Source organism: Topomyia yanbarensis, chromosome 2 (genome assembly GCF_030247195.1).
Source record: "Topomyia yanbarensis strain Yona2022 chromosome 2, ASM3024719v1, whole genome shotgun sequence".
Taxonomy (NCBI): Eukaryota; Metazoa; Arthropoda; class Insecta; order Diptera; family Culicidae; genus Topomyia; species Topomyia yanbarensis.
Window position 1 is genome coordinate 330,461,933 of NC_080671.1, and position 26,083 is coordinate 330,488,015.

The following is a 26,083-nucleotide window of genomic DNA, read 5'->3' on the forward strand; positions in this document are numbered from 1 at the left end:
AGGTTTTCACTCCTGGTTTTGGCTCCTCCTGTCCACTTCGGTTTGTGGTTCTTGTTGTGTCGCCGCTTATAGATCGAATTTAATTTAAAACTTTGCTAACAGGTCTTCAAGATTTGTATGTTTAATTTCTCAATTATCCCAGTAGAAGGTACAGGGTGCGTCAGCTGGATGTGTCCTTTTACAATATTGAGCAACTTCGCCATTTTTAGCCGTTTTCACAAGTAAACAAGTTTTTTTAGGATATTTTATGCCATTTATTATAAACCAGGTTTATTATACAACGTCGATTAAATAACCACCCCCATTTGATACAGCAGCAAGCAGCTCCTTTGCGGGCATTTTGCGTGACATTGGACAGCCTATCGCGCTTAATCGCAGCAATTTCAGCTCGTATATTAGCTTTGAGTTCGTCAAGGTACTTAGGTTTGCTAGAATACACTTTACTTTTAAAGTAACCGTACAAAAAAGTCTGGCACCGTTAAATCCAGAGAACGAGGAGGCCATTACAAATCACCATTTTTTGAGACAACGAGTCCTGGGAATTTGCTCTGCAAGAACTTGATTGCGGTGTGGCAAGGTGCCCCGTCTTCTTCAGACCTTTTTTCTTCAGACCTTTTTTCTGAATTTGTGGACAAACAAAGTGCGCCAAAATCCAACTGTAGCGTGCGTTGTCGATGGTCTCTCCCTCTTTGAAAAAATAAGGACCGATGATTGTTTTGGAGCACACTCCGGCCAAAACAGTTACTTTCTGGTCGTGCAGTGGTGTTTGATGTATAACGTGTGGGTTCTGTGTCCCCCAAATTCGACAATTTTTATTTACTCCGCCAGAAAGGGTGAAGTGAGCCTGCTATATTTTTTACGATAAGCACGCACAGTTTTCACTATTGAACGATCGTTTTCAATGTAAAGCGATTTCAGCGCGTTCTTTTGGTGTAAATCGACTTATAGCTAAAATGGCACTCCTTCGAGCTCTATCGAAAAGAAGCTTTCGCTATGAACTGTACCACGGATCTGTTTTGCTTTTGTGCTTGATAAAATGGAAATTGAAAATCTAAATTGAGCTCGGGCTTTTAAACTGTATGCTGCAATTATAATCTAGTAACCTGTTTTCACTCCTTGGCGATTTTCACTCCTCAGGAGCCAAAAAACCATGAGTAATGCAATCATGGATTGTAATGATTTGTCAAACTATGGTTTTTTCAACGCATTGGAATGATTTTTGAAACACTGATGCAAACAATACATTTCAAAGAGAAACTGTGCAAAAAATACAACCACTTGTAGCTGTAGCAGTAGTTTCGTGTTCACCCTTTAAAAATTCGCAACCAATAGTTTGAGTGAGCTAGAAACAACCCAGTTCTTATTTACGAATCCAGTCTTTTCAAGATCAAGGTTTAAATATATCAAAAGTCAACAGATTCTAACTTAAGCACGCTAATGAAATTTTAATTGTGCTAATATCAATGTTCATGCCCGAAACACGAACACAGAGTAATACTTCCTCAGTATCAGAATGTAGTTCTGTGACATTGCTTCATTGCAAATCCCAACATCACTCCGAATCCTATTCAGTGAACTTAAGTGATTCAGCACTACGTCCTACAACGCTACCTATTGTAAACAAGCTTTCATAACTTCGAGTTGCAGAGCTAAAGAAAAGCATGGCTGCGAGCGATACGACAAACTTTGAACTCGAATAAAATCGTCCATTGCATATGGCTTAGTGCAGCGTATTACATCGTACACCGTAAAAGAATGAACTCGATTTAAATCTGTACCTTATGGAAGCGACAAAATACAAACACATGATACTACTACTATGCATAAGCTGAAAATTAAAATGCTTGACGCGTACTGGTGGTAGCGATGGACGGCAGCAAAAATAACAACCTTATCTACTGATCATGGGTACGCACGACTGTAAAATATAGCAGAATAATCTGGCAGTTGTACCAATCAGTACGATTTTGGCAGGCATTGCTTCGGCATCTAGGTGAAATCTAAGTAAAGTTTCAATAATTCTGGTTTGCAGCATCCCGAGGAAATCGGCGTAATGGATTACAATATTTCCCAGAGTGATGGCTACCTCCAGCATAAATGGGACGCTTTCCTGGACGTAGTCGGTGAGTGACTTCCGCCTCGTAAGGTTCAGGGACAGTGAGTGACCGGATGATCAATTGAATTAGCATATATATTTTTCGACGCCTAATTCACCCCCCAATGCATCTTCATTGATTTATCGCGATAAATTCGCGAGGTTCGGCATGCTGCATGATCACAAACAATTTTGCGCTTGTTGAGAAGAAATAACCGTAGCGTATCATGTTCCGCATAGAGAGATGACATTGAAAAAATCGAGCAGCATCCTATACCGAGCACTGACGAGTGGGTAGATCTATAGAGAAGAGAGCAAAAAAAATTACCAACTGGTTAGGCGAGCGGCGAGTCGATGGCCGGCGTCGCGTCGAGACGAATTGACGAGCGTGATCTTGACCCCATTTCAGTGTTACATTCCGGTTGCCGATTGGTAACGGCTCCAAGTTCTCAGTGTTGCACATTCAAGAATTGTGCGTGAATCAGAGCAAGCATTAGGCATAGGGTGAGAAAAAAAATCCAGCATATTGGAGATTATTTGTAAAACACAAACACCGTTGTAGGAAACGGAAACTACTGTGAATAAATATTTGCTTAGCCCAATGGAAGTGCGATCGATGTTCGTAAAATTTTGTATTGATTGACTGACGTAAAAACATATTTACATGAAGTGTGGTTATCGTGAATATGTAAAACAGTGCGCCGAATGCGCTTAAGGTCAAGTTCAAGTACATGTGAAGTGGCGGTATTTCTAGGCTAAGTGTGTATCTCGATCGCAATGTGGCATATACAAATAGTAATAATTTCGGAAAATTTCCGTTGAATTTTTTTTTATTAAATTCCTACTCTTCTGAAACCTGAAACAGGTCAGGATTGTTTCACTTTTCGTTTCCTGTATAGTTTGAATTCAACTTCAGTTGAAATTTCAATTAATGAAGGTTTATGTACTACTTCGAGGTTAAGGTTCAGGTTAAGGTCTTCTTTGTATTCTGATGTCAGTGCAATTCTTTTCAATCCTTACACGTTGATAGAACTTGTTCAATTAACTTATTTTTTCATAGTATAGTGTGGACCTAATTTACTTTTTACTTGGTGGTACTTTCTTAAATCCATTTCACTTTTCGGCTATGCGTCACTTGGCTGTGCGAATTACTCACTTATCAATTTACATTGCTGCGGGAGAAATAAAAATATTGGCATTTATTTTCATTTCATTCGCTCTCGAATGTGTCCCATGGAATAATTACTCGACGAAATGGTAGATTACCTTGGAATAGTCAGTACAAGCATACTTGCTGTGTGGTTTATACGATCCGTCATTCTTCCTGCTATGGTTCGCTACAATTAGTACCACAGGAGTAGGTAATGTTTTGATTCTAAAATTGATGCGAGTTATATCTTGTTTGAAAATAATAGTCTGACACTATTTATTTCGCTCTTCATGGAAATAATAAACGTAGTGGTAAACATAAAGCCGAGGAAGGTGTCCGACATAGTGGACTGAGGATGAACCAAGAGATTTCTTCTGTCACGTATACTTGGATCTTTTAATGCGTTTTCTCAAGACAACTTTTATTCCAAATGGCTTGTGCAAATGTGCAAATTAGTACACCAAAAGCACTAGAATTGGATATCGGTCATATAATTTGAGTTAAATTTTCTTATTTGTTCTAAAAGTTCATTAAAATGGAATATTTAACACTTAGTTTCGTCCATACCACCGATCTCTCGATTAAAACGCTCTTTGAACATACACGCAGAAAAAAGATTTGTAGGTTCAATAAAAATATGGATTAAATTCAATAAATAAAACAATAAATTTATTTATTGAATTCAATAAAATTTATTTATTGTTTCAATAAAAAAGTTTATTGTTTTGCTTTCTAATAATTTTTTTTTATTTAAAATAAAAGAAAATTATTGAAATTAAAAATGTTTTTATTGAAAGCAAAAATACATTGTTTTTCTAATAAAAAAATATTGTGAAATTGATAATTTTGTTGGTTAAAGTGATAAACAATAATTGATTGAATTCAATAACACATATTTTTGGTTTAAATATGCTAAATTTTTCGGCGCGTGCTGTTTCAAATACGAGCTATCGCTGTGGCAGTTATTAAAAACTGTAAAACATTGTTTACCTTGAACCTATCAAAAACTGAATATATGCTGTTTCGTTCATCTAGAAGAGCTATAGGCGTGCATCCAGACCCAAGAATGGGACAGTCTGTAATTCAGGAAACTAACTGCTTCAAATATTTAGGACTTCACTTAGACCCCACACTCTCCTGGATTTAGCATATAACATATATAGAGAGAAAAGTTGCATCGTTATGTGGGGCTATGCGTAAAGTATGCTCTTTTGTTCCCCAGCATGTACTTCTAAAATTTTATTATGCGCACATCCACTCATTGTTGAACTACCTTGTATCTGTGTGGGGCCGTGCCAGTATTTCGAATCTGAAAAAGCTACAAACGCTTCAAAACAGATGTCTTAAAATTATTTATAAAAAACCAATTATGTACCCTACTATTTTGTTATACAATAATAATGCCCATAACATTTTTCCTTCGCTTGGGTTGACTAACTACCAAACAATAATATACATCCACAATGCTTTGCATAATACTATTGCTCATAATAATCTAGAATTTACAACAGGCATTTGAGCTCACAGCACTAGACAAGCCAATCATTTATTATACTCCAGAGTATCTACGAACCTTGGTCAAAGACGCATTTCTTTCATCGGACCTAAGTTATTCAACCAGCTTCCTACTGATTTAAAGCAAATAACATGTCGCACTCGTTTCCAAGCAAAATTGAAACTAATTTTAAAAAATAATATAGGACAATTTTTAATATAAACTTCGTTCACCACCAATCGAGCTTATTCCTTTAGTTATAATTGTTTAACATTTTTTTAATAAAAACAATTGATAAATGCATTTTTTCTAGCAATAAGTAATAAATAAATTTAAATTATTATTATAAGCTTCCTGCAAAGCTACGATGGGACCCTTAAAAGGATTCTTTTCCGCTGGGTACTCGCCGTAGCTTCTTGTCAAATTTTGTGTTTTGTCGGTCTCGTATTGTTTTTTTTGTTCTCAGCGTTTCCGCGATTTGTAACTTTGTTTTGTTGTGCTGACCTTTTTTTTGTATGCTGAGAACTGATGTGTCCACTACCAGGGGGCTCCGTTTGTGAGATTTTTGGTGTGGGGGTAAGAGGCGGGCTATTAATAAAAAAGAATATAGTGAAATAATCAGAAAGATGTTTTTCGAGAGTTGTCCTACTGGAGCTGTAGAGCTATGGTCTCGGAAGGGCGCTCCGTCAGAATCACTTACTACAATTGCAGACGAGACTGGAAATATCACCCACTAAAACACTGCTTAAGACCAATTGCAGCGGGCCGTGATTCTGAATGAGGGCATATAAACTTCACGATCGTGTGTATCATCGCGAAAGGATCACGCGTTTGTACGTTGACGTGTTTGATTGCGTAGTCGTTTATATGTCGCGTATGCCAGCATGTATGTAACTTCGCGTGTATAAATTCGATTTTATAACCGTGTGCCCGTTCACATATTCGTGCGAACACGGGCGTTTGTAGGTTCTCTCTGGAGACCACGTTTGTAATGTTATAATTGCTAAAACGTTAAAACTTAGTCATCGGGGCGTTATCCTGTTCGTGAGATCGCGAACGCAGGTACGTTTGGATGATCGCGAAGGCTCGTTATCGTGTATGTCGCGTGTGCTAACGTGTATGTAACTTTGCTTGAGCTTGAGCCTGTGCGACCACCCATGGCTACTACTCCGTTATCGATCTGGACTAGATGAAGTTGCACAGGGAATAAGTAGATAATTATGCTTGGGGCTAGCGAACATCTTTCAATGTGTAACTCCTGGTAATCCGAAAGTGTTTATTGATCAATACCGGCGCCGGCCAGACCAGAATGTAGATCGCGGAAGGAAAGGGAAGGAATGGTGTTAGTCCGATACTTGCTTTTTCTAGAGGCTGTATACACTACTGCGCACTCCGCAATTATCACGGGAGGAGGATATTTGTTAGTAAAGTATAGAAGCTGGATTTCACTTCTTCTTTACCGACGCTAGAGAGGTGAACCCACTATCTGAACTAGATATCGATTCATTAACTCATGGACCGGGGACCAACGGCTTTTAGGATTTTCGATTGATTGACACCGGTGTAGTGGAGTGCACTGAAACTGCACCGTTTTTGCACTTTCTAGCAGAAGTGCAGAAAACTGGGCATTTTCCATTGACACTTCTGCTAGAAAGTGCAAAACCAGTGCACTCCACTACACCGGTGTCAATTATTCGAAAACCCCATTTATTTCCCTTCTGAAGGAAGACGTGACCACAGATTTTTTCACCTCAGAAAAATCTCAAAGACCTCGGCTGGAATTGAACCCAGGCAAACTGGAATGAGCGGCGGTCACGCTTACCATTCAACCACAGGCGCCGTCGCTAATGTCTATGCAACTTTGCGTGTATAAATTTGATTTTATAACCGTGTGGACATTCGCATATTCGCGTGTATTCTTGAATGATTGTGCGCGGACCATGAATCTGATACTTAATTTTTAGTGTATGGTTAAAATGCTAGAAGAAACTGAGTTTCCCCATATCACTAGAGTTCCCGATCATGTTGCCATGGAACGTGTTGTCTAGTGAATATGAGTGTTTTTATCCAACTGAAAGCATGGACTTAGGCTGCCAAGACCGAAGGTAGATATTGCCGGGCGTGACCGATGCATATACACGCAAGCCCCCACTTAATCATGGGATGTTTTCATGTTTGCGACCGTGGGCTTTGCTGTGCGTGAAGGATCGCGAAGGTCTTAAGCGTTTGTATGTTAACGTGCTGAATACTAGAAGCGAATTAGATTCCCCATATCACTAGGGTTCTCGGTCATGTCGCCATGGGATACGTTGTTTGGTGGATATGAGCGTCATTTTTTGATTGGTTGAACTGAAGCCGTGGACCTATGTTACTAGGACGCAGGTAGGGACACTGTCCCTGGGACAGTCTAGAGCTTCCAACCTGGGAATTTTTTTCCCGGATATCGCGGGATTTTCGCTTTTTACTCAAATCCCGGGAATTCATTTTTAATAAAATGAAAACGTGTTTTCTTATTCTTCCAAAAGATTTATGATCTTCAATAGAATTTCTGCAGGTAATATTTGTTTCTGCATATTTTTTAATTCGCTATAAATATATTTACAAATTGGATTTTATTTGTTGACGAGACTTTCAGTAGTATGTGGTACATTAGTCGGTTTAATGTTATTCTCAACTTGAATAATGTGAGCAGTTTTTACAACATTCTTTTTGTGATAAAACTAAACACAGTCAACATCCTATTTCGGAACACACCATATTTTTTTCTATATATTAATATCCCATTTTGCTAACAGATGATCGAGTTTTCTGAGCGGGTAAATTCCCTTGACGTTTACTAGTTCATAATTCTCGGGTTGCAGTAGGAATATAAAGAACAGTTATTAGTCTTGTGATACGAATTGTTGTTGCGGTAGGGTTTTTGTTATCGAAAACGCGTTAGTGGCAGTTTTGCATTCGTTTATTGTGAGGTTTAACATTTTTCAATTAAGCTACCAATACACTTTGTTTGCAAATAATCCCAATTGCATTTCACTGTCCTAACGTTCCTTGCCACATACACCCTGGAGCTGCTGAATCATTCCATCGAAGATTTTAAAAGAAGAAATACCAAGAATCCCAATGACCAAGAACTACAATATTCTACAACGAGCAACTGCTCGTAATTTCCACTATTTTTAAAGGAAACCAAGAAACCAAATGAAGAAGGCCATGTATGAACTGAGCATAAGCTATCAACGTACAGGATTATTTCAATAATTTGTATTACACCAAACAGACTAATCAGTAGATGGCCGCGCAAGGATTTTTTTACAAAGAAAACAATAAAATCAATCGATTTTCAAAAGCACACACATGAAAAAATTCTTTTTGACTAAAATAAAAGCTATATATTTTTCATTGTCATTTTGTATTTAGTTTTTTATTTCCCGAATCCCGGGAAGCTTAAAACACACGGGAAATGGAAGCTATAGGACTGTTGGACGAGACAGATTCATGATCGCGCTAACATGTGTTTTCGTATTAAACCTTTCAAGCTTAAGTTTTAAGCCTTATTGTACATTAAATTGCTCCAGCATTTGACAAAGATACCTCTTCGTAAACCTTCTGGTGTTTCGATCGATATCTGGAATATTACTGTGTTGTCGATGGTTCAAAAATAGCATACTTGGTCGTTGAGTTTGATGCTTTCAGTTTTGACATAGAGAAAGTAAGATGAGTATTGATAGATGATATGTACATATGGTCAAGGCTTCTGTCTGTCACGTTACATTTTTACGCATATTCCATAAGATAAGTCAGCAAAAACAATAAAACCATATTCTATCACAACTGCACATTGTTAAGGTCACTAAATCGCACATTTTTTCTACAGAAAGTTTTTTTCTATCATGAACCGTTTTCACTTTATTGTCATTTTGATACGTCTGTCACGTTACACAATTTTCGCAGTTAGTTTGGAGGTTGCCCGACTAAATAGAAAAAGTCTGTTCCGTGGGCACCCAAATTTGCATGAAAACAGTTTTAAGTTGAAGCTTAGAAAGCAAGGAAGAGTTTGGAATATAGTTTTCCTGAAGAAAAACTTTGTTTTCGATTTTATGGAGTATTCCCAATGATCTGTCACGTTACAACCAGAATCTGTCACGTTACAGTTCTGCATTTTCATTGAAGCAAGGATATCAAGACAATCGTACACAAATCATCCTTAATTTAGGAACTGAGCATTAACGGGAAATTTCATGTTTATTTTGAAAAACATATTGGTTTTGATGAACAAACGTGACAAACTTTTGAAAAGGTCGTAATTTCACGAAGTAACATATTATGTCAAAAGAAAATCCAAAATAACTTGAAAACATCTGAATTTTGAAGGATAATTTTTCGTGACCATTTTGAATTGAAAACCCATTTTGAAATACATTCTATAACTAAATCATTTAAAGAAAAAAAAATTAAATAAGAATTCAAAATTAAAAGAATTATTGAAATATGTTAAAACTTTTTATTGTTATTTTCTCTACGATGCAATTATATTTTATAGTTTTTTTATTTGCAATTATATTTTAAACTTGTTATGTTTTTTGCGCTTGGAATTTGTGAGTAATTTATTAAAAGGGCGTATTTTTGTTGAAAAAAAATCTAAATATTTTGAAAAAAAAATCCTTAAGAGCATTTTGCTTCGAAATTATATTTAGTATTAATATTGTATAAGAAAATTAGATTTATGACTGGCAAATACTAAGAAATTTAGAAGAATACTTGAAGTTAAAAATGTTTTCTTACTAATAACTTCCTAATAGTGCAATTATAGTTTCATCAGTTTACAGGCTTTCGTTAACAAAAAAACATTGTTTTTCTGTAACATTGTTTTTTAACAATATATTTGTATTTTTAACATTTTTTGCTTTCTTTTTGAAAAATATCACCAAAAAATATTCACACAGAACAATTAATTCCCTAGAACTCGCTATTATATAGTTTTGCTGCACAAATGGCGATTTTCGAAAAATATATATTGAAAGTAGTGCATTCAAGATCTCATATGCCCTTTTTAAATATTTCTCTTGAATAAAAATTGTTTGTTTAATATTGAAAAATACTTAGTCTCCCATATACATGAAATGTAAAAGGTTTCATCAGAATCAAAGATGGTCACCATTATTGACGCAATTGAATCAAACTTAATAGAATTGCTTTACAGCAGAAAAAATCTGTCACGTTACATAAGATAAACTATGTTTTCTTAAAAATTAATAAAACTTTAAAGTTTTCACAATACAGTTTCAAAAAGTAGACTCAAAGTAGTAAGAAAAAATGCAGGTTAGACATTGTATGCATGCTGTTGGTGTGGTCCACAAAACTTTTTTGAATTTTTGGTCTGTCACGTTACAAGTTATTTGGTTTCCATTACTTCACAATTGAAAATAAGCAATAATCCACATTCATCAAAATTTTTCAAGCAATATCATCAAATTTAAATTAGACTACGATAGAAAAATGTGGTTGCAAGCAAAAAGTTGAAAATATGGATTTTGTTTACCTTTTTATCTCCTTACGGTCATTTAGTCACTTTCAGGTCATGCAAGTAGCATCAACAAACTTTCATAAATGACGGGCATAAATTTTTTTCTGGGATCACCATTCATATTTTTTAATATTAGAGGTTATATACATACGGAAAACAAACAGTTTGACGCAAAATTTGATAAAAAATAATTTCGCCTGTGGTTGCCATTTTCGGAGCCTTGACCATATATATATATTTTGGATTATCAGTCTCTGGTCATATTATTGTACTTAATCTGACGAAAATCAAAATAAACAATTTAATTATTTATTTAGATGGAGATATATCATGTTGTTTACCCATCCTGCACATTGAATTATTGCCTCAAATCGAAAAAGTCTTACAAAATGTTATCAACTGATAAAGCATCAACAAGTGGTCGGTTGCCGGCACTGGTCGGTTGTCGGTACCGCTATGTAACTTTTGACAGAAAGCAGATATGGTAATTCTGACTAAGTTTATTTGTGTGCTACATTCGCACGTTATTTTTGTGCCGATTGCCGAAGAACACAGTTTCGTATGTTCAGATCTACAACGAAAATATTTTTTGAACAAGTTAAAATCTACTCAAGTTTTTTTGATCATTTGCAAAGTGTTATATAAAGAAAAAATCGATCGAAAAAATATACGTAAATATTCAATTTATTACGAAGTGAATTTATTCTATGTTGTAATTCAACATTGAATGGCGACGAAATGATCGTCACATTTTTTTTGGTTCAGTTTTCAAAAAAAAAAAATCGGTCACCCAAACATGATCGGTTGTCGGCACCCCATTGAACGATTCCATTTGTTCGTCAAAATTTTCATATCAATGAACTGATTTTTTTAATAATAATTTTCTTCAGTTAAAAATAGTGGCTTTTGCAAAAATAAAAAAAAATATATTTAAAATTTTCTTCGGGTGAAAGTGGTTTCGTTCGCAAAAAAAATATTTACAATGAATCGTTCAAGAGCACTTCAAATCTCTGTACTAATGATTTTTTGTTGTTGTTATGCTTTCAATTCAGCTGTTAGACAGGAATTGTGGTCACGGCAAACCTCTTAAAAACGCGTTTTGTGGAAGTTGTTATAACTTCGACAATTATTAATATTTTTTCGTGTTATCAAGTGGACTTTGGAAATTAGACATTATACTGCATTTAACGTATTTGATACAAATGCTTTTCAAACTACAAAATTTCAAACTTTTCCCTTTTTCCTTGCACCTCAACATATTTAACTTCTTAATGTGAATAAAGTGGTGCTTTTCATGGAATGAAGAATAATGTGGAGTACGTTGGGAGTAATTCTTAATTCAAACTCATTTGTTCTGCTCATATCGATTACAGAATCAAATATATTAACAAAGTAACCTCATGTAACGATATCATTTACAGATAACGTAAGTTTTTGTCCGCATTGATTTATTTGTTGTGTATATACAGTAGGGTGTCCCAAAGTGACATCATGTTAAAAAAGCCATCGGGCTCACTTCTAAAACGAAAGGTTAGGGTATAAGGACCGGAGTGAATTTGCTAAAAACGCTCCCTACTGGTGGCGGAATTTTATTTTTTGAAAAATGGGCCGATTTTGGGTGAAATTTCAAATTCAACGGCACAACTATATAAAGTGTTTTCTATATTTTTAAAATTCTGTAGATAACCAGTTTTGAAGAAAAACTAATGGAAAACACAAAAAAATCCTTTTTTTTGTTATGTTTTAATGGCACTACCGCTCTTATAATCCGAAACTTGTGCAAATCAACTCACTAAACTTCTTTATTTAGATCTCCAGAAAAATAAAAAAAATGCTGGAAAAAATCTAAGACAGCTCAGAAGCACTTCAAAAAGCATGAATTTGACATTTGACCCAAAATCAAAATTCGCTACCAGTAGGGAGCAGTTTTAGCAAATCCACTCCGAAAAAGGAAGTGATCCTAATACCCTAACATTTCATTTAAGAAGTGAGCCCGATGACTTCTTTAACATGGTGTTATTTTGAGACATTCTAATATACAGGTCCCTTGGCCCCAACAGGAGCACTTCATACTAGTTACAGTAGTCACAAGTAAGATCTCGTTATGTGAGAACAATAAGTTGTTTGCGTTGATATCAACCTACTTGAAATGGTTATATTGTCAAGTGACTTCCAAGCTAACTAAATAAAAACTACCGTCGGTTTCCAAACGTAAACCAATGCTGTTGACTATTATTTATAAACGAGACGAAGTGATAACTGAAGAATTGATCTTACATCCATTATGGAATAATTTTGCATTGTAAGGAAAATCACAATTATGCTCCGTAAGGCTTTTTTAATTCCCGATTTAATTAAAAATTTGAATGTAATGAAAAATCTAATGCAACACTGATTCATTGTCTTTTGAGTTTTCAAAACATAAAAATCATATTACTTTGCCGTCGTACAGCTACCCGCATCTTAACCACATTGTTCATTGGGCTTCAGTTCCTGGTCTGACCGATTCCGTGCGTATACCAGGCCCCGGAAGGTCAATACCCATTATGAGGGTGCTTTTCTGTCAGTCACTTATACACTCGATAACCAAGGCAAGAAGATTAAATCAGTGCAATAAATAAAAAATCGTTTTTAATCGAGCCCTATAAGAAAATGCGCAGTCTTATCGTGAACATTGACATCCTCAAATGCAGCTGCACTAATACTTGCCGTTTTCTGATTTCTACGATAAGCTTTCCTCAAATACCCAACTCATGTAACATCGACAAACACATATTGAAGAGCAAAACTGAAAAACTGATCGCACTATTTACGCATGTACTTATGCGGGAGAGTTGTACAAAAGCGATATTTGTAGTAAAGGATAGGGGAGCCCGGAGCTATTCGGACCTACTTAAGCAAATCGCCCTTTTAGGTGGATAGATGTGAGACAATTTACCGGTCAAAGGTCCTAATTGTTAGTTTGAAACCTCAGCTACATTTTGATGCCATAAAAGGTTCATTTTCACCACTCAAGGGCTGCGCTAGGCGACGATTTGTAAACCTCTACGTTTTTCCATCCTTTTACAATGTAGGGGTAATTCGGACCTCCCTACGAGGCAATTCAGGCCGTGATTTTTCTTTATTTTTTTGCACTGGAATTATGTTTACGTATAAAACATTTATAAGAGAGACTCCTTAAGAAGCAAAAAAAAAATAAATTCCTTTACAAAAACTTAAGCTGTCGATTGGCGACCCATGTATTTTCTTTGCTGTGGCGTGTGCAGGGGTGTGCGCAGCCGCAAGCCGCTGAACGGTGGTTGACGGAGTAGGGGATCCGAATAGCCCCGTTCGCTCATTTCGCACAATATAAGGTGCGTTTTGAAAATATTTGTGTTTTCACCCAAACAAAAATCATTCCATAAAATAGGAGCCTCAAGTTTTCCAAAACACTTACCTTATATTTTTTCACTTTTATTTGTTGCTTTAATCACGGTTTTTCCATTATAATGATTTTTGTTTTGAGAATGGCAAAAAAAACGAAACACGTAGTATCTTCTTTCTACCAAGAACAAAGAATCAAATTCAACACTCAAAATTAATGTTTCAGAATAGCGATTATACGAATATGTACGATAGTCAGAAAGTCTTGCTATTTTCTGAGAAACCGAGGTGGCCCGAATTACCCCCACTGTCTTAATAGCCCCAGGTTCCCCTATATTGAAAACAGAATTTACACGAGCTTGAGTTGATGGTTCATAAACGCAGTTATTCTAGCAAGCGGTCGTTCTAATGCGATATTCATAATAAAATTACTACTATATGGTTGTGGATTCATCATAACTATCTTTTGTAATCAATCACCACCGTTCCCGATCAGAATGAAATAACAAGATTATAACAGAACACAATTTTTGTTATATACTGTGTTATAAATTAGGTCTCGTTAGTAGTTAAAATAACAGAAATTTATAACAAGTAACAATGCGAGATATAGTTTTGAAATATTTCTGTTATGTGTTTCTGATCGGGTTACGTCTACCTAAACTTTGCTGAGAAACGAACATTTATTAGAAACTCTTCACGTCGAGAGTGCTCAAATCACCGCGGTGCAAGTATAGATTGCTACTCGTCGACCCCGCTTCCGATGTGCAAACGAACGAACTACAGCGGATCTGTCGATATCTTCATGTTGATTCTTTAAAGCGTAAAGGCTTTCTTGAGGCTTGACGCTTTGCAAGACCAGCCACTCGTTATTTCCATATTCTCTCTGGAATAACATGCTTCAAATGGAATACATAACAATGTCAGTCGTTAGCAGAAACTAGAATGAGGAAAGAACGTATAAAATAAGTTTTTCGTGTTTTTTCGACACCAACTAAACAAAAACAGTTTTGGGACTCTATATGACGATATTTGACTCTATTTAGAATGATTAAAATTTTTTGTTTTTGATTTTGGTAAAATTAGAACCACCCTAACTGTTGTTTAAACAAAAAGAAAGGGCTCACAAACTACTCTCCCAAAAAGATAATAAGGCTTAGTTGTTTAGTTCTAGTAAACAATTAAAATCCGTGCTATATTTCTGGACTACTTTGCATTGTGGAGTTTATATGAGCTTAATCATATTCCAAAAATAAACTCCGGACCAATACGATGAATAAAGGAATGCCTACCATATGGTTTTTATTCGATAATTCCTTCAACATTTCGAGGAAAGAAGTTTTTGTCGTGAAGGTAATTGGCGACTAAAAGTCGATTGGTAGATGAGCTCTTCACGTTACTCATAAACAAAACGTTAATATAGATAAGATATACACGCAGAAAATAGATTTTTGTATTCAATAAAATTAATCCAAGTCTTTGTTCTAACTTCTATAAAATAATAAATTCATTTATTGACTTGTAAAAAAATATTACATTATTGAAGTTGAAACAAACATATTGAAATTAAACAAGTGCTTATTCAAATTCAGAGTTTATTGTTATAACGAATAAATATTTTCAAATAAATAATTTTGTCGTTTGAAACAATAAACAATGAAATAAACATTAAATTCAATAACACACATTTTTATTCAAATTTGTTAAATTTTTCTGAGTGTAGATTACATACTCAGCTGATCTGATAGCGCATTGTTATTTATAGATGGTTAAACTCGGAAAGGTAGTTTTAATTGTTATTTCAATGTTTGTTACTGTACACTTCTTAATCCTTTCATCATCACTCAAGGTTAGGCGCAAATGTATGCCTGCTAATTTGAATATGCATGCGGATGAATGTACTACGAAGCCAGCTCAACAGATCTGAACAATCTTAAGAGTACTTTTAACGCAAGTACAAAAGTAGCGGCATTTTTTTTCTTGTCCGTTCACGGTATGAACACATACTGATATTGTGCATAGCGTAGAATAGCGTTGATAAGATTTAGCAATGTGTCCGATTATTTTCTTCATTAAAATTTTCAGGAATTTCTATAGATTGTAATATTACGATGTTTAATTACGGCGCAAAAGTAACAGCTTTGCTCTACTTCATTGGAGGCGTGTTGTTGAGATCATATGTTGGGGCGAAAATGTTGACAGTTGCAAAAAATAGTTTTAAGAGGTTAAATTTAAAACTTTGGAACTATAAAGAGTTTATTGTCATTTTTATGATTGCTCCAGACCTTGTTCATTTTATCGTAATATGCTATAGTTTAGTCTATGTATGAGGGTTGAGAACACAGATCTGCTAATACGGTGAGTGACTTGTTCAGTGATGCGAAACCTATACTCGTATAGCATTTAACACTAGTATTTCCCCTTCCAAGCAAAAAAAGATTGAACAATAGATATTAAGGTTAAAGTGTAAGCGGGGGTCCTTCCTTTAAAAGACCAATTCTGGGATCTCGAGATCCCGTAGATCTCCACTCTATTAATCATTTGATTTGGTGATTAAACATTACGAAAGCCTTATCCCAATCTAGATTCATGACAATGTATTTCGTGTCTCAATTATGTTCCCACATATCTCAGAATGATAGTTACTTCCGATTCTATGTTATTTTTCGTCACGTTACCCCAAGAAGAGACTAGTAGAACCCCGGATCGCCTATACTCGATGGAGATCCATGAAGTACTCGCAAAAAAGCAACAAACACTGACAGGTCATCGGTATTTTCAACAATCATGTATCAATTTCCATCGCGATCACAGAACCAGCCTCTGTCTACACAACCGAACTCCCAGTAGTTCACTATAGTCTAGGAATGATTGATACATTTCCTCCTTGGTCGGCTCTAAACAACGTATGCTCCGGAATGGGCGAAAAAATACTATGCCTCGTCAGCTATATCCAAGATGGCAGCCCCATTACAAGTCAAGGTAAGGCGGCACGGCAAATATTTAACCAAACAACACCAAAATCTGTAAATGAGGGTGGAAAATCGGCAAAGGACACGACAATGTTTTTCGGAAACTGAATGGAAACTCGGTACTTGGAACGTCGGAATCCTGTTGAAACCTGCCGAAGCCACCATGCTTGCTAAGAAGCCGCAAAAATTGAGGGCGGAGATCAGGAAGTGCGATAGCGCGCTGCAGGAGAACGAGAATTGATAATTACATCACTTTCAAATTGCTGTAGCTTTTCCATTAGGTATTTTCTATTGAAATTTTAGGTGAAAGTAGTTGAACATGTATTGTTTACTTTTTGTAAGATTCACTAGTAATTGTGCAACATTGATCAATGCCAACGCGCCTACAAACGACAAACCCGACGATTTGAAAATCTGCTTGAGGCAAATTGGAGGGACTTTACGATCGTGTGTAGCAACGCAAAGAGCTCGAGCGTTTGTGCGTTAACGTGTTCGATTACGTGGGCGTTTGTAAGTCGCGTGATAGCGTGTATGTAACTTCCCGTTTGTGAATTAAATTTTATGACAGCGCATATTCCTGTAAGTACTTGGATGATCACGCGCGGACCGTGAATACTTAATTTTCGATGTACGGTTCAGATGCTAGAAGAGAGTGAGTTCTATATATCACTAGAGTTCCTGGTCATGTCACCATGGAACGTGTTGTTTAGTGGATATGAGTGTCATTTTTTTATTGGTCTAGCTGAAGGCATGGAGCTAGGCTACTAGGACCGAGAGTGGAGATTTGCGGACGTGACCAATTTACGATCGCGCGAACACAGGCGTTTGTAGGTTCACTCTTGAGACCGCGTTTGTGAATTTATAAGTGCTAAAATGTTGATTTAGACACACGAATGTTGTCCTGTTTGCGAATTCGAGAGCGTAGGTGTTCGTGGATGATCGCGAAGAGTTAAATGTTTGTATTTTAACATGATTGTCGCTATAGCTATAGTGGTTGTAACTTCACGTGCATAAATTCGATTTTATAACCGTGAGGTCATTCGCATATTCGCGCGTATTCTTGAATGATCGCGCGCGGACCGTAAATCGCGATGCGTAATTTTTAGTGCATGGTACAGATGCTAGGAGAGAGTAAGTGTCCCCATATCACTAGAATTCCCGATCATGTCGCCATGGAACGTGTTGTCTAGTGAATATGAGCGTCATTTTTTATTGGTTCAAGCGAAGGCATGAACCTAGGCTGCTAGGACCGAAGGAAAAGATTACCTGGCGTGATCTACGCATTTTCGCGCAAACATGGGCGTTTTTAGGTTCCCGCTTGAAACAGCGTTTATGGAAATCTAATACATTCAATTAATCACCAGGGTGTTTTCATGTTAGCGAGATCGCGTGTACGTGGATGATCGCGAAGATTGAAGCGTTTGTATGTTTACGTGCTGAATGCTAGAAGAGAGTAAAAATCCCCATATCACTGAAGTTCCCGGTCATGTAATCAAGGAACGTGTTGTTTAGTGGATTTACGCGTCATTTTTTCGATTGGTCCAATTGAAGGCATGGTCCTATGTTACTAGGACCGAGGGTAAAGAACTTTCGGACGTGACCGATTTAGGATTGCGCGAACACATGTGTTGGTAGGTCCGCGCTTGGGACCATGTTTATGATTTCATAAATGCTGAAACGTTCTCTCAATCACAGGGGTGTTTTCATGTTTGTGAGATTGTAGGCATAGTAGCGCGTGGACGAAGCTCAAGCGTTTTTATGTTCGCGTGGTTATCGCGTCTTCTGGCGTGTATGTAACTTCGCGTGAATAAACCCGATTCGCCATTCGCATATTCGCGTGTGTTCTAGAAGCTGATGCTTAATTTTCAATGCACGGTTCACATACTAGAATAGAGATCTTCGATACTACTAAAGTTCCCAGCCATGTAGCCATGAAACGTGTTGTCTAGTGGATATGAGCGTCATTTTTAACTGGTTCAAATGAAGACATGAGTCTAGGCTGCTAGGAAAAAGAGTGGAGACTTCCGGAGACGTGACTTATTATCTCGCGAGCGGCGGGTAATGCTTGGGACCGCGTTGGTTAATTTATAGGTACTAAAACGCTCACTTAATTAGCGGGGTGTATTAATGTTGGCGAAATCGCGACAGTGAATAGCGTTTGGATGATTGCAATTGCATGTTCGCGTTTGTGACCAGGTTTGTGTTATCGCGATGGCCACGACTGTTTGTACATTTGGGATGGGAGAGATAGTGAGTGTATGAGAGAATATGCAATTGATTGTATTGATGAGTGTTAGTATGAATCTACTTTAAGATGTAGTAAAAAAGAAGTTTATTTACTATTAGCGACAATTGCATTCTGTTAGAATTTTATCATGCTGGATGGATTGGGATTTGGGAATGAATGATTCACGTACGTTAAATTAACCAAACCGATCTTCCCGAATGAATCGATTCCAATGCACGAATTCAAACCCGGAAAAAAGTGAGCAACGATTCCAAGGAAGGAAAACCCACTATTCTATAATATACGCCAGTTCTGCATCCATTGCCTGACACAGCTGTCACAAATACTCAGACAAACACATGCACAGATAGACATACGACTAGTACATAACACTAGTACTAAGAACTACAATGATTACTACACTTACACTAATGGACTCGTACTTTTACATATTTTTAATTAGCCTGCCATCGACACACACGTCGTCCACCAACACCACCATTAAGCTGTGGACCAATGTTTTCAAACACGGCAAAAATCAATCCGTCGACCCGCCAGTCGACCACGCCAGCGTTCACGGACTAATGGTTGATCGTTAGTTAGGGCTAGTGCAGAATATGAAAAAAACATAAAAAAGCGCACAGCCCTCTCGGTATCCACGATGCATCACTATCGAGGTGTAATGCAATAATCATCTTAAAGCAATTGTCTGTCAGAGGTTCTTTAAAACTGATGCAGGAAATATGTTTGTTGATGATTGCAATACCGCCAAACCCATCAACCTAGGGGTGGGAATGAAATGCTTTAACATTGTTGCAAATAACACTAACTTTGAAAATAGTTTGTTAGTTTATAGTTTTTGTAAAAAATATTTTTTATTATATTTGAAACATTTATTTTTATGTTTATTATGGAAAACGTTTTATATCAACTACCGTGAACAACGGATTAATAGGGAATATTTTCACTCCATAACAATTTTGTCGCAAGAAAATCTAACCGTATAAATATTTCTCTTGAGACATTTTGCTTTGCAATGACATCTAGAATCGTAGTCTATAAGAAAATTAGGTTTATATCTGGAAAATACAGTCAGGCTTTTTATGCAATGGATACGTCCCACGTGAAAAAAACCGCCTTTATTGAAAAATCCGCGTAAAAAACCGCCGTAATTCGAAAATCCCGCGTATCGAAAATCGCGTTATTTCGAAAATTTACGTTACCAAAAACTCGTCAAAATCAGCGCAAGAACACCTGAATGTAGTATGAAATTTAAAAACAATTTTGAATTTTAAAGTTGTAGTTTTCTCCACAATTAATAAAAGCTTAATGTTTTCACAATACCGTTTCACAGAGTAGACTACAGGTGGTAGTAGTAGTAGGAAATATACATGTTCAACATTCTAAGCGAACTGTCGGTGTGGTCCAAAATACTTTTGCGAAATTTCTATCTGTCAGGCTACAAGTTGTTTGTTTTCTATTACTCCACAATAACAAATAAATTTTAAATCATGTTTATCTCAAATTATCTAACGATATTATTAAATTTAAATTAAGCTATGTTGGACAAATTCGTTTTCAGAGTTGAAAATATGGAATTTATTAACCATTTCATCTCCTTACGACTAAAAGAGTCATCCTCAGGTCATACAAGAAGCATCAACACGTTTTAATAAATAACAAGCATGTGTTTTTTGACTCCTCATTCCTATTGTTTAATGTTGGAAGTACATACGGAAAATTAAAAGCTTACGCAAAATTGACAAAAAACATGTCACCTGTGGTTGACATTTTCTGAATCTTGACCATATGTAATCGCCAAAACCATTCATCACTAGGATCTCCCGATTATTCCTCGTTAGAACCATTGCTATACCACACTGTGCTTCCATCATTAATCCGACTAACAATGATCGCAGGTGATGACCCGGCGACCCTCTATGTGTGGGGTCAATTGCTTTGGGTATACTCCCACTTTTGGCTAGGCGGTGCGTTTTTCGTGTTCATGGATATCACTGGTAAGCCGAAATTGCTACGAAAGTACAAAACACAACCTGGTATCAATGATCCGATTACCTGGAAGGATCTCAAAAAGGTGAATTTCATGACTTAACATACTTTGGCGCCTTATCAAAAGAAAGCTTTTGTTTTTCACTTCCAGATCATCAAAACCGTTTTGTTCAATCAGTTCGTAATCGGAATTCCGCTAACGTACATTGGATTCCATACATCCATCGATCGGGGCATTCCCGACGTACGCGTGCTGCCGTCCTTGGCTATCGTAGTACGGGACATACTTGTTTGTATTTTGCTGTGGGAAGTTGGCTTCTACTATAGCCATCGGTTGCTTCATCACAAGTTTCTGTACAAGATTGTCCACAAGAAGCATCACGAGTTCACTGCTCCCGTGTCCTGGGCTGCCCTGTATGCCCATCCGATCGAGCACGTTCTAAGCAACATGATTCCACCGATGGTGGGTGTGGCCGTCATGAAGTGTCATCTGGTGACGTCGACACTGTGGTTCAGCTATGTGATCCATGATACGTTGACGGCGCACTCCGGCTATCATCTACCGTTTCTGATGAGTTCGGAATTCCACGACTATCATCATCTGAAGTGAGAATTAATTTTCTTTACATTGTCGGGTGGCGATAAATTGTTTTCTTTTGCAATGTGTAGGTTCAATCAATGCTACGGCACATTTGGATTCCTGGACTGGTTGCATGGTACTGACGCACAGTTTCGTAAGACCAAACAGTACAAAAGAGATCACCGCCTGTTGGGAATGAAATCGGCAAGGGAACTGATTCCGGAATAAGATTTGAGATTAGAGAGAAACTAGTTTACGAATTTAACTAGATAGATATGAGATTGTTACGTTTTATGGATTCATGTAAAAGAATAAAGGTAGATGTATAGTTGCTGGTGATTATTTTCAAGCAGAAAATCGCCTTTACTAATCGCACACAAAATAATTACTGCAGACTAAGCTCTTCATTGTTAACCAGGTCAAACTTCAAATCATCACTCATGATCATTTGCATTACACTGTCACGAAAGTTCGAAGGATTGAGTCGAAAAACTATATCAGTCTATGCTCTTGACTATTGAATACTGATTTTTATCTTGCAGGTGATGATCCGGAACTACTATACATATGGGGCCAAACACTATACGTTCACTCCTTCTTTTGGCTTATGGGATCCCTCTTCGTGCTAATGGATATCACTGGAAAGCCTAAACTTATTCGCAAGTACAAAATTCAACCAGGTACTAATGAACCCCTGACGTGGAGTGATCTAAGAAAGGTACCAACGAATGATAACATTTACTTCCACTGAACCAATATTTTTGATTGCAGATCGCAAAAACAGTACTCATCAATCAATTTTTAGTAGGATTACCGATGTCGTACATATTGTTTCATCTGTTTTCCAAACATGCTGGTTATCCGGAGATCCGCGTATTACCATCCATCGCTGAAATCATTCGCGATTTAGTGGTATGCATTGTCCTGCGGGAGATCGGTTTCTACTACAGTCACCGGTTGCTGCATCACAAGTATCTGTACAAGATCATCCACAAGAAGCATCACGAGTTTACTGCACCAGTTGCGTGGGCTGCTGTATACGCACACCCAATCGAGCACATTTTCAGTAACATGCTTCCTCCACTACTGGGAATCGGATTGATGAAAAGCCATTTTGTGACGTCACTGATTTGGTTCACGAATGTCATTTACGATACCCTGGCGACTCACTCGGGATATCATCTACCAATGATCTGTAGCAGCGAGCGGCATGATTACCATCATTTAAAGTATGTCAACTGGGGTCAAGATTTATCGTTACTTATATGCATACGTGTGTGTGTGTGTTTAACATGACATTTCAATTCTCCCTAGGTTCAATCAGTGCTTCGGTGGATATGGCTTACTCGACTGGTTACACGGGACCGACTCTCAGTATCGTAAGTCTAAAAACTATCAACGTGACCGACGGCTTTGGGGGCTGCAATCCGCGCGGGAACTTGTGCCAGATAAAGAGTGAAACAAAGTGAAAGGGAAGTGCGTGCCATATGGGACATACCAGTCAGTCGCCCGTTCCCAATATTATCGGAGCAGCATCGACAGCCTAGCAATCTACCACGTGCCAACATTATAGCTAACTAGTGTACATACAATAGAATAAAGTTCAAATGGGTCACAACCCGGTAAGCCAATAAGTTCAAGTATATACATTTTGTTCTACACCAGTTACCACCCCCGCATCCGATGTTCCCACACAGAGCTTAGACGATTGGTGTCTCCCGCGTCAGTAGAGTATTGATAGTATTCATCGCTTCATTAAATTAGTTACAATAATTATTTTCTTGGTAAATGATAAATGAATTCGAGAAATTTACGGGTCTAACATATTCTATAGACTCGTAGTCTATAATGAACTAATGCTTCTAGATAGTTAGTTCAGTTATCTATGCAAATGAAAGTATTATATGTTGATGCTAAAACGATGGAACAGATGGGTAGAAAGATACCCCTCTCTTGCCATGGCGTGGCAGTAAAAAGTATCGCTTGTTTTTCACTATAGCCACTATGCCCGGTATGTACATATCGACGACGGGGACAACGGCTCGAAACACGAAAACGAAAGTTTAATCTGGTGGAATCAAAGTTCAATAAACAATATACCACCAGCAAAAGCCACTGCTCGATAAAAAAAACCTTAATCTATTTACCGGTAATTTATGAGTTGTCACCCCTCTTCCTACTTGTCCCTCCGGCTTATCGGTTGTGTCGCAGTGCTAAATTCAAGCGAGTGTTACTATGCGAGTGCTGTTTTTGTAGACACTGCCTTAAATGATGTTTGCAGGACGTCAATGAACGTGGAGAAGATTAAAGTGCGATTTTTTTTGTTAATTTGGTGCTACCGGTACAAATTAATTGGATTTACTTTCGTTGGAATGCTGAGAGTAAATCCGACACGAGAAAACAGATTTTCAATAGCGTTGTTTTATTGTTTTGGATATTTCTAAACACATTGAACTTCGGTGTTGCGAAAGGTGTGAGAAATGTCGTTGAGGTCCGTTTGTTCGCCGTGCTAGCTTAACGGTGTTATTACCGAGCCCTCACCTCTCACAAGCTTCTATTTTATTCCTCGTGCGTCTATTGATGACTTTTAATTCGAGGGTGATATCACCTTTCGCGGTAGAATAATGCATTAGAGGGGTAAAAAATGACCCCCAACGGTATGGAGAAAAACCACTATCACTTAATTGCACCGCTAGGTGGCACTGCATGCATCAGTTATCATAGTTAAAATAAGGAAAATAATTTTATTGGCTACAACCAGCCCGGGGACAACTTGACAGATAGTGCTTGTTTCATATATGTACCACCGATTTGATGGTGGCGCTAGTATGCCTGTTCTGTAGGACTACCACGAACAACGACACGAAAAAGTTTCAAGAGAAAAGCGTGTTTCGTTACGTGTGTTATGAACGCCGTCAATGCGGCTAGAACAACATTTAGAAAAAGCGTATTCCAAAATGTGGATAAAGAAAAATATTATTAGAGAATAAATTTATCCCTGATTGGAAACCGTCAGCAAAGTTACATAAATCTTATTACAGATTTAGCTGGAAGGTGTTGTTTTTAGCAACCGGCTCTCTTCCTTCCTAAAAATGTTTTGGTTTTCTTGTTGTGTGAAGTTTGTAATCGGTAAATCATTGGTGTTATAAATGAAATATAAATGAAAAACTTTTTGGCCAATGAAAGTAAATCACCAAGCTTAACAATTCGTGAACCTGCGACATCTTGTTTCAAGTTCATTAAGAACGTCAAGAATCCTAGCATTTTGATTGGGAGAATAAACAATATATATAGGATTTTCTACACATTTAGCAAAATTGGTTTTGAATAAAATTTGTGTGCTTTTATCAGAATTCTGGCATCAAACCAGTAGTGCTCGGTTTCAGCAAGAATGCTGCCAGGAATGTACAATTTTGTTCGACTTCGGCCAGAGTTTTGTTCGACTTTTGCAATAATTCTGTCCGGAAGATGTTGCGATGGTTTTGGTATGGATCCCTTCAGAATTATTCTGGCATTTTCCTCGGCTCTACCGGAGGATTTCATGCCTTAGGAGATGTTGATTAGTTTCGGAAGATTTTCGGAAATTCCAATATAAGTGGTAGTGGCTTGATTTTGAAAGTCATCTTCTTGTATTTCCGAAAATCGATTTATTTTCTTTCGGATTTTTTAAATTCCAAATGGAATCTATGTTTCTGTTTAAGTATGGGGGAATGAGGACAGTTTCTAATGTGAACAGCGAAATAAATTTGATGAAAGAAATGCTTAAATTATTTTTTAGATATGGAAAATAGTAAATGGGATGCGCCTTTTTCAAATTTTGCTCCATTCGAGCCGCCATGACATCACCAAATCACCACAAAATTTGCTTATGAGTTCAATATATGGGAGCTGTCAAGTTGTCCCCGGGCTGGCTACAACTTACCCACCATGCACATTACAATGTCCAGTAAAAAAGAAGTTTTGACACGGGCCACCCCTTGATCGATTCCTACTCCCACCAGAAACATCTGTTCCAACTTTGAGCCAAATCGGAGAACCCTATAGACCGCTAGCGATTCTTTTTTGGTCCCTTCGCCACTTCCTCTGCAGCTCGGAGAGTATACTCGTAACCCCTCTGTTGACAGATTGTCAGGTATGCTCTTCGTGGCATATCTCTTTAACGATATTGTCCACTGTTACACATTCAAAGACCACTTGTTCCGGTGTCTCTTGCACCTTGACACACTTCAGGCAAAGGGGTGACGAAGCGTGTCCAAAACGATGCAAGTAATTCCAGAAGCATCCGTGCCCGGGCAAATACTGCGTTAAATGGAAGTTCACCTCTCCATGCATCCTATGCACCCAAGCCCAACGTGCCCAAGCGTCTATTGTCCCCGTCGCCGACACATCCACTTCTGTAGTGTCTCACCCATCACCGTTAGTGACATACTTACCTTACCGTTCAGGCTAGAGCCTTGTGGTCTCTTACTGTATGCAAAAGCCGTCTCCACTCCACTCGGTCCATTGCTGCTTGTCGCCAGCCTCGCAGTCTTCGAAGGGTCCGCAGGTCGTCCTCTATCTGGTCGATCCACTGTGCTCGATGTGTGTCCCGACTTCTTGTTCCTGTAGGGTCACTCTCAAGAACCATCTTCACCGGGTCGTCGTCCAACATTCTTACGACGTGTTCA

General features: G+C 37.5%; 2 protein-coding genes across 11 annotated transcripts in view; one reads left to right on the forward strand and one right to left on the reverse strand.

Annotated features, from left to right (window-relative positions):
• LOC131683894 (signal peptide peptidase-like 3) overlaps positions 1–26,083 on the reverse strand; it is a 136,708-nt gene that overhangs the window by 84,008 nt on the left and 26,617 nt on the right. The window lies entirely within an intron of this gene.
• LOC131683897 (fatty acid hydroxylase domain-containing protein 2-like) lies at positions 1,872–23,050 on the forward strand. Of its 5 annotated transcripts, XM_058966289.1 has the most exons (5): positions 1,872–2,123; positions 20,746–20,921; positions 20,988–21,442; positions 21,506–21,733; positions 21,959–22,094. In XM_058966289.1, the coding sequence occupies exons 1-4, from the start codon at positions 2,054–2,056 to the stop codon at positions 21,642–21,644; spliced, it is 840 nt and encodes a 279-aa protein (XP_058822272.1). In that variant the 5' UTR covers positions 1,872–2,053; the 3' UTR covers positions 21,645–21,733; positions 21,959–22,094. The 5 variants fall into 5 exon arrangements, with proteins under 5 accessions (XP_058822272.1, XP_058822271.1, XP_058822275.1 ...); XM_058966288.1 differs by lacking the exons at positions 20,746–20,921; positions 20,988–21,442; positions 21,506–21,733 and adding exons at positions 22,188–22,645; positions 22,731–23,050 and having other exon boundaries at positions 21,959–22,134; XM_058966292.1 differs by lacking the exons at positions 1,872–2,123; positions 20,746–20,921; positions 20,988–21,442; positions 21,506–21,733 and adding exons at positions 2,183–2,599; positions 22,188–22,645; positions 22,731–23,050 and having other exon boundaries at positions 21,959–22,134.

Excerpts from the sequence above, each read along its gene's own strand:
- LOC131683897 (XM_058966288.1), top strand. The coding sequence starts at position 2,054 with ATGGATTACAATATTTCCCAGAGTGATGGCTACCTCCAGCATAAATGG. Across the intron at positions 2,124-21,958 it reads CGCTTTCCTGGACGTAGTCG|GTGATGATCCGGAACTACTA; the intron begins GTGAGTGACTTC and ends TTTATCTTGCAG. Across the intron at positions 22,135-22,187 it reads CGTGGAGTGATCTAAGAAAG|ATCGCAAAAACAGTACTCAT; the intron begins GTACCAACGAAT and ends TTTTGATTGCAG.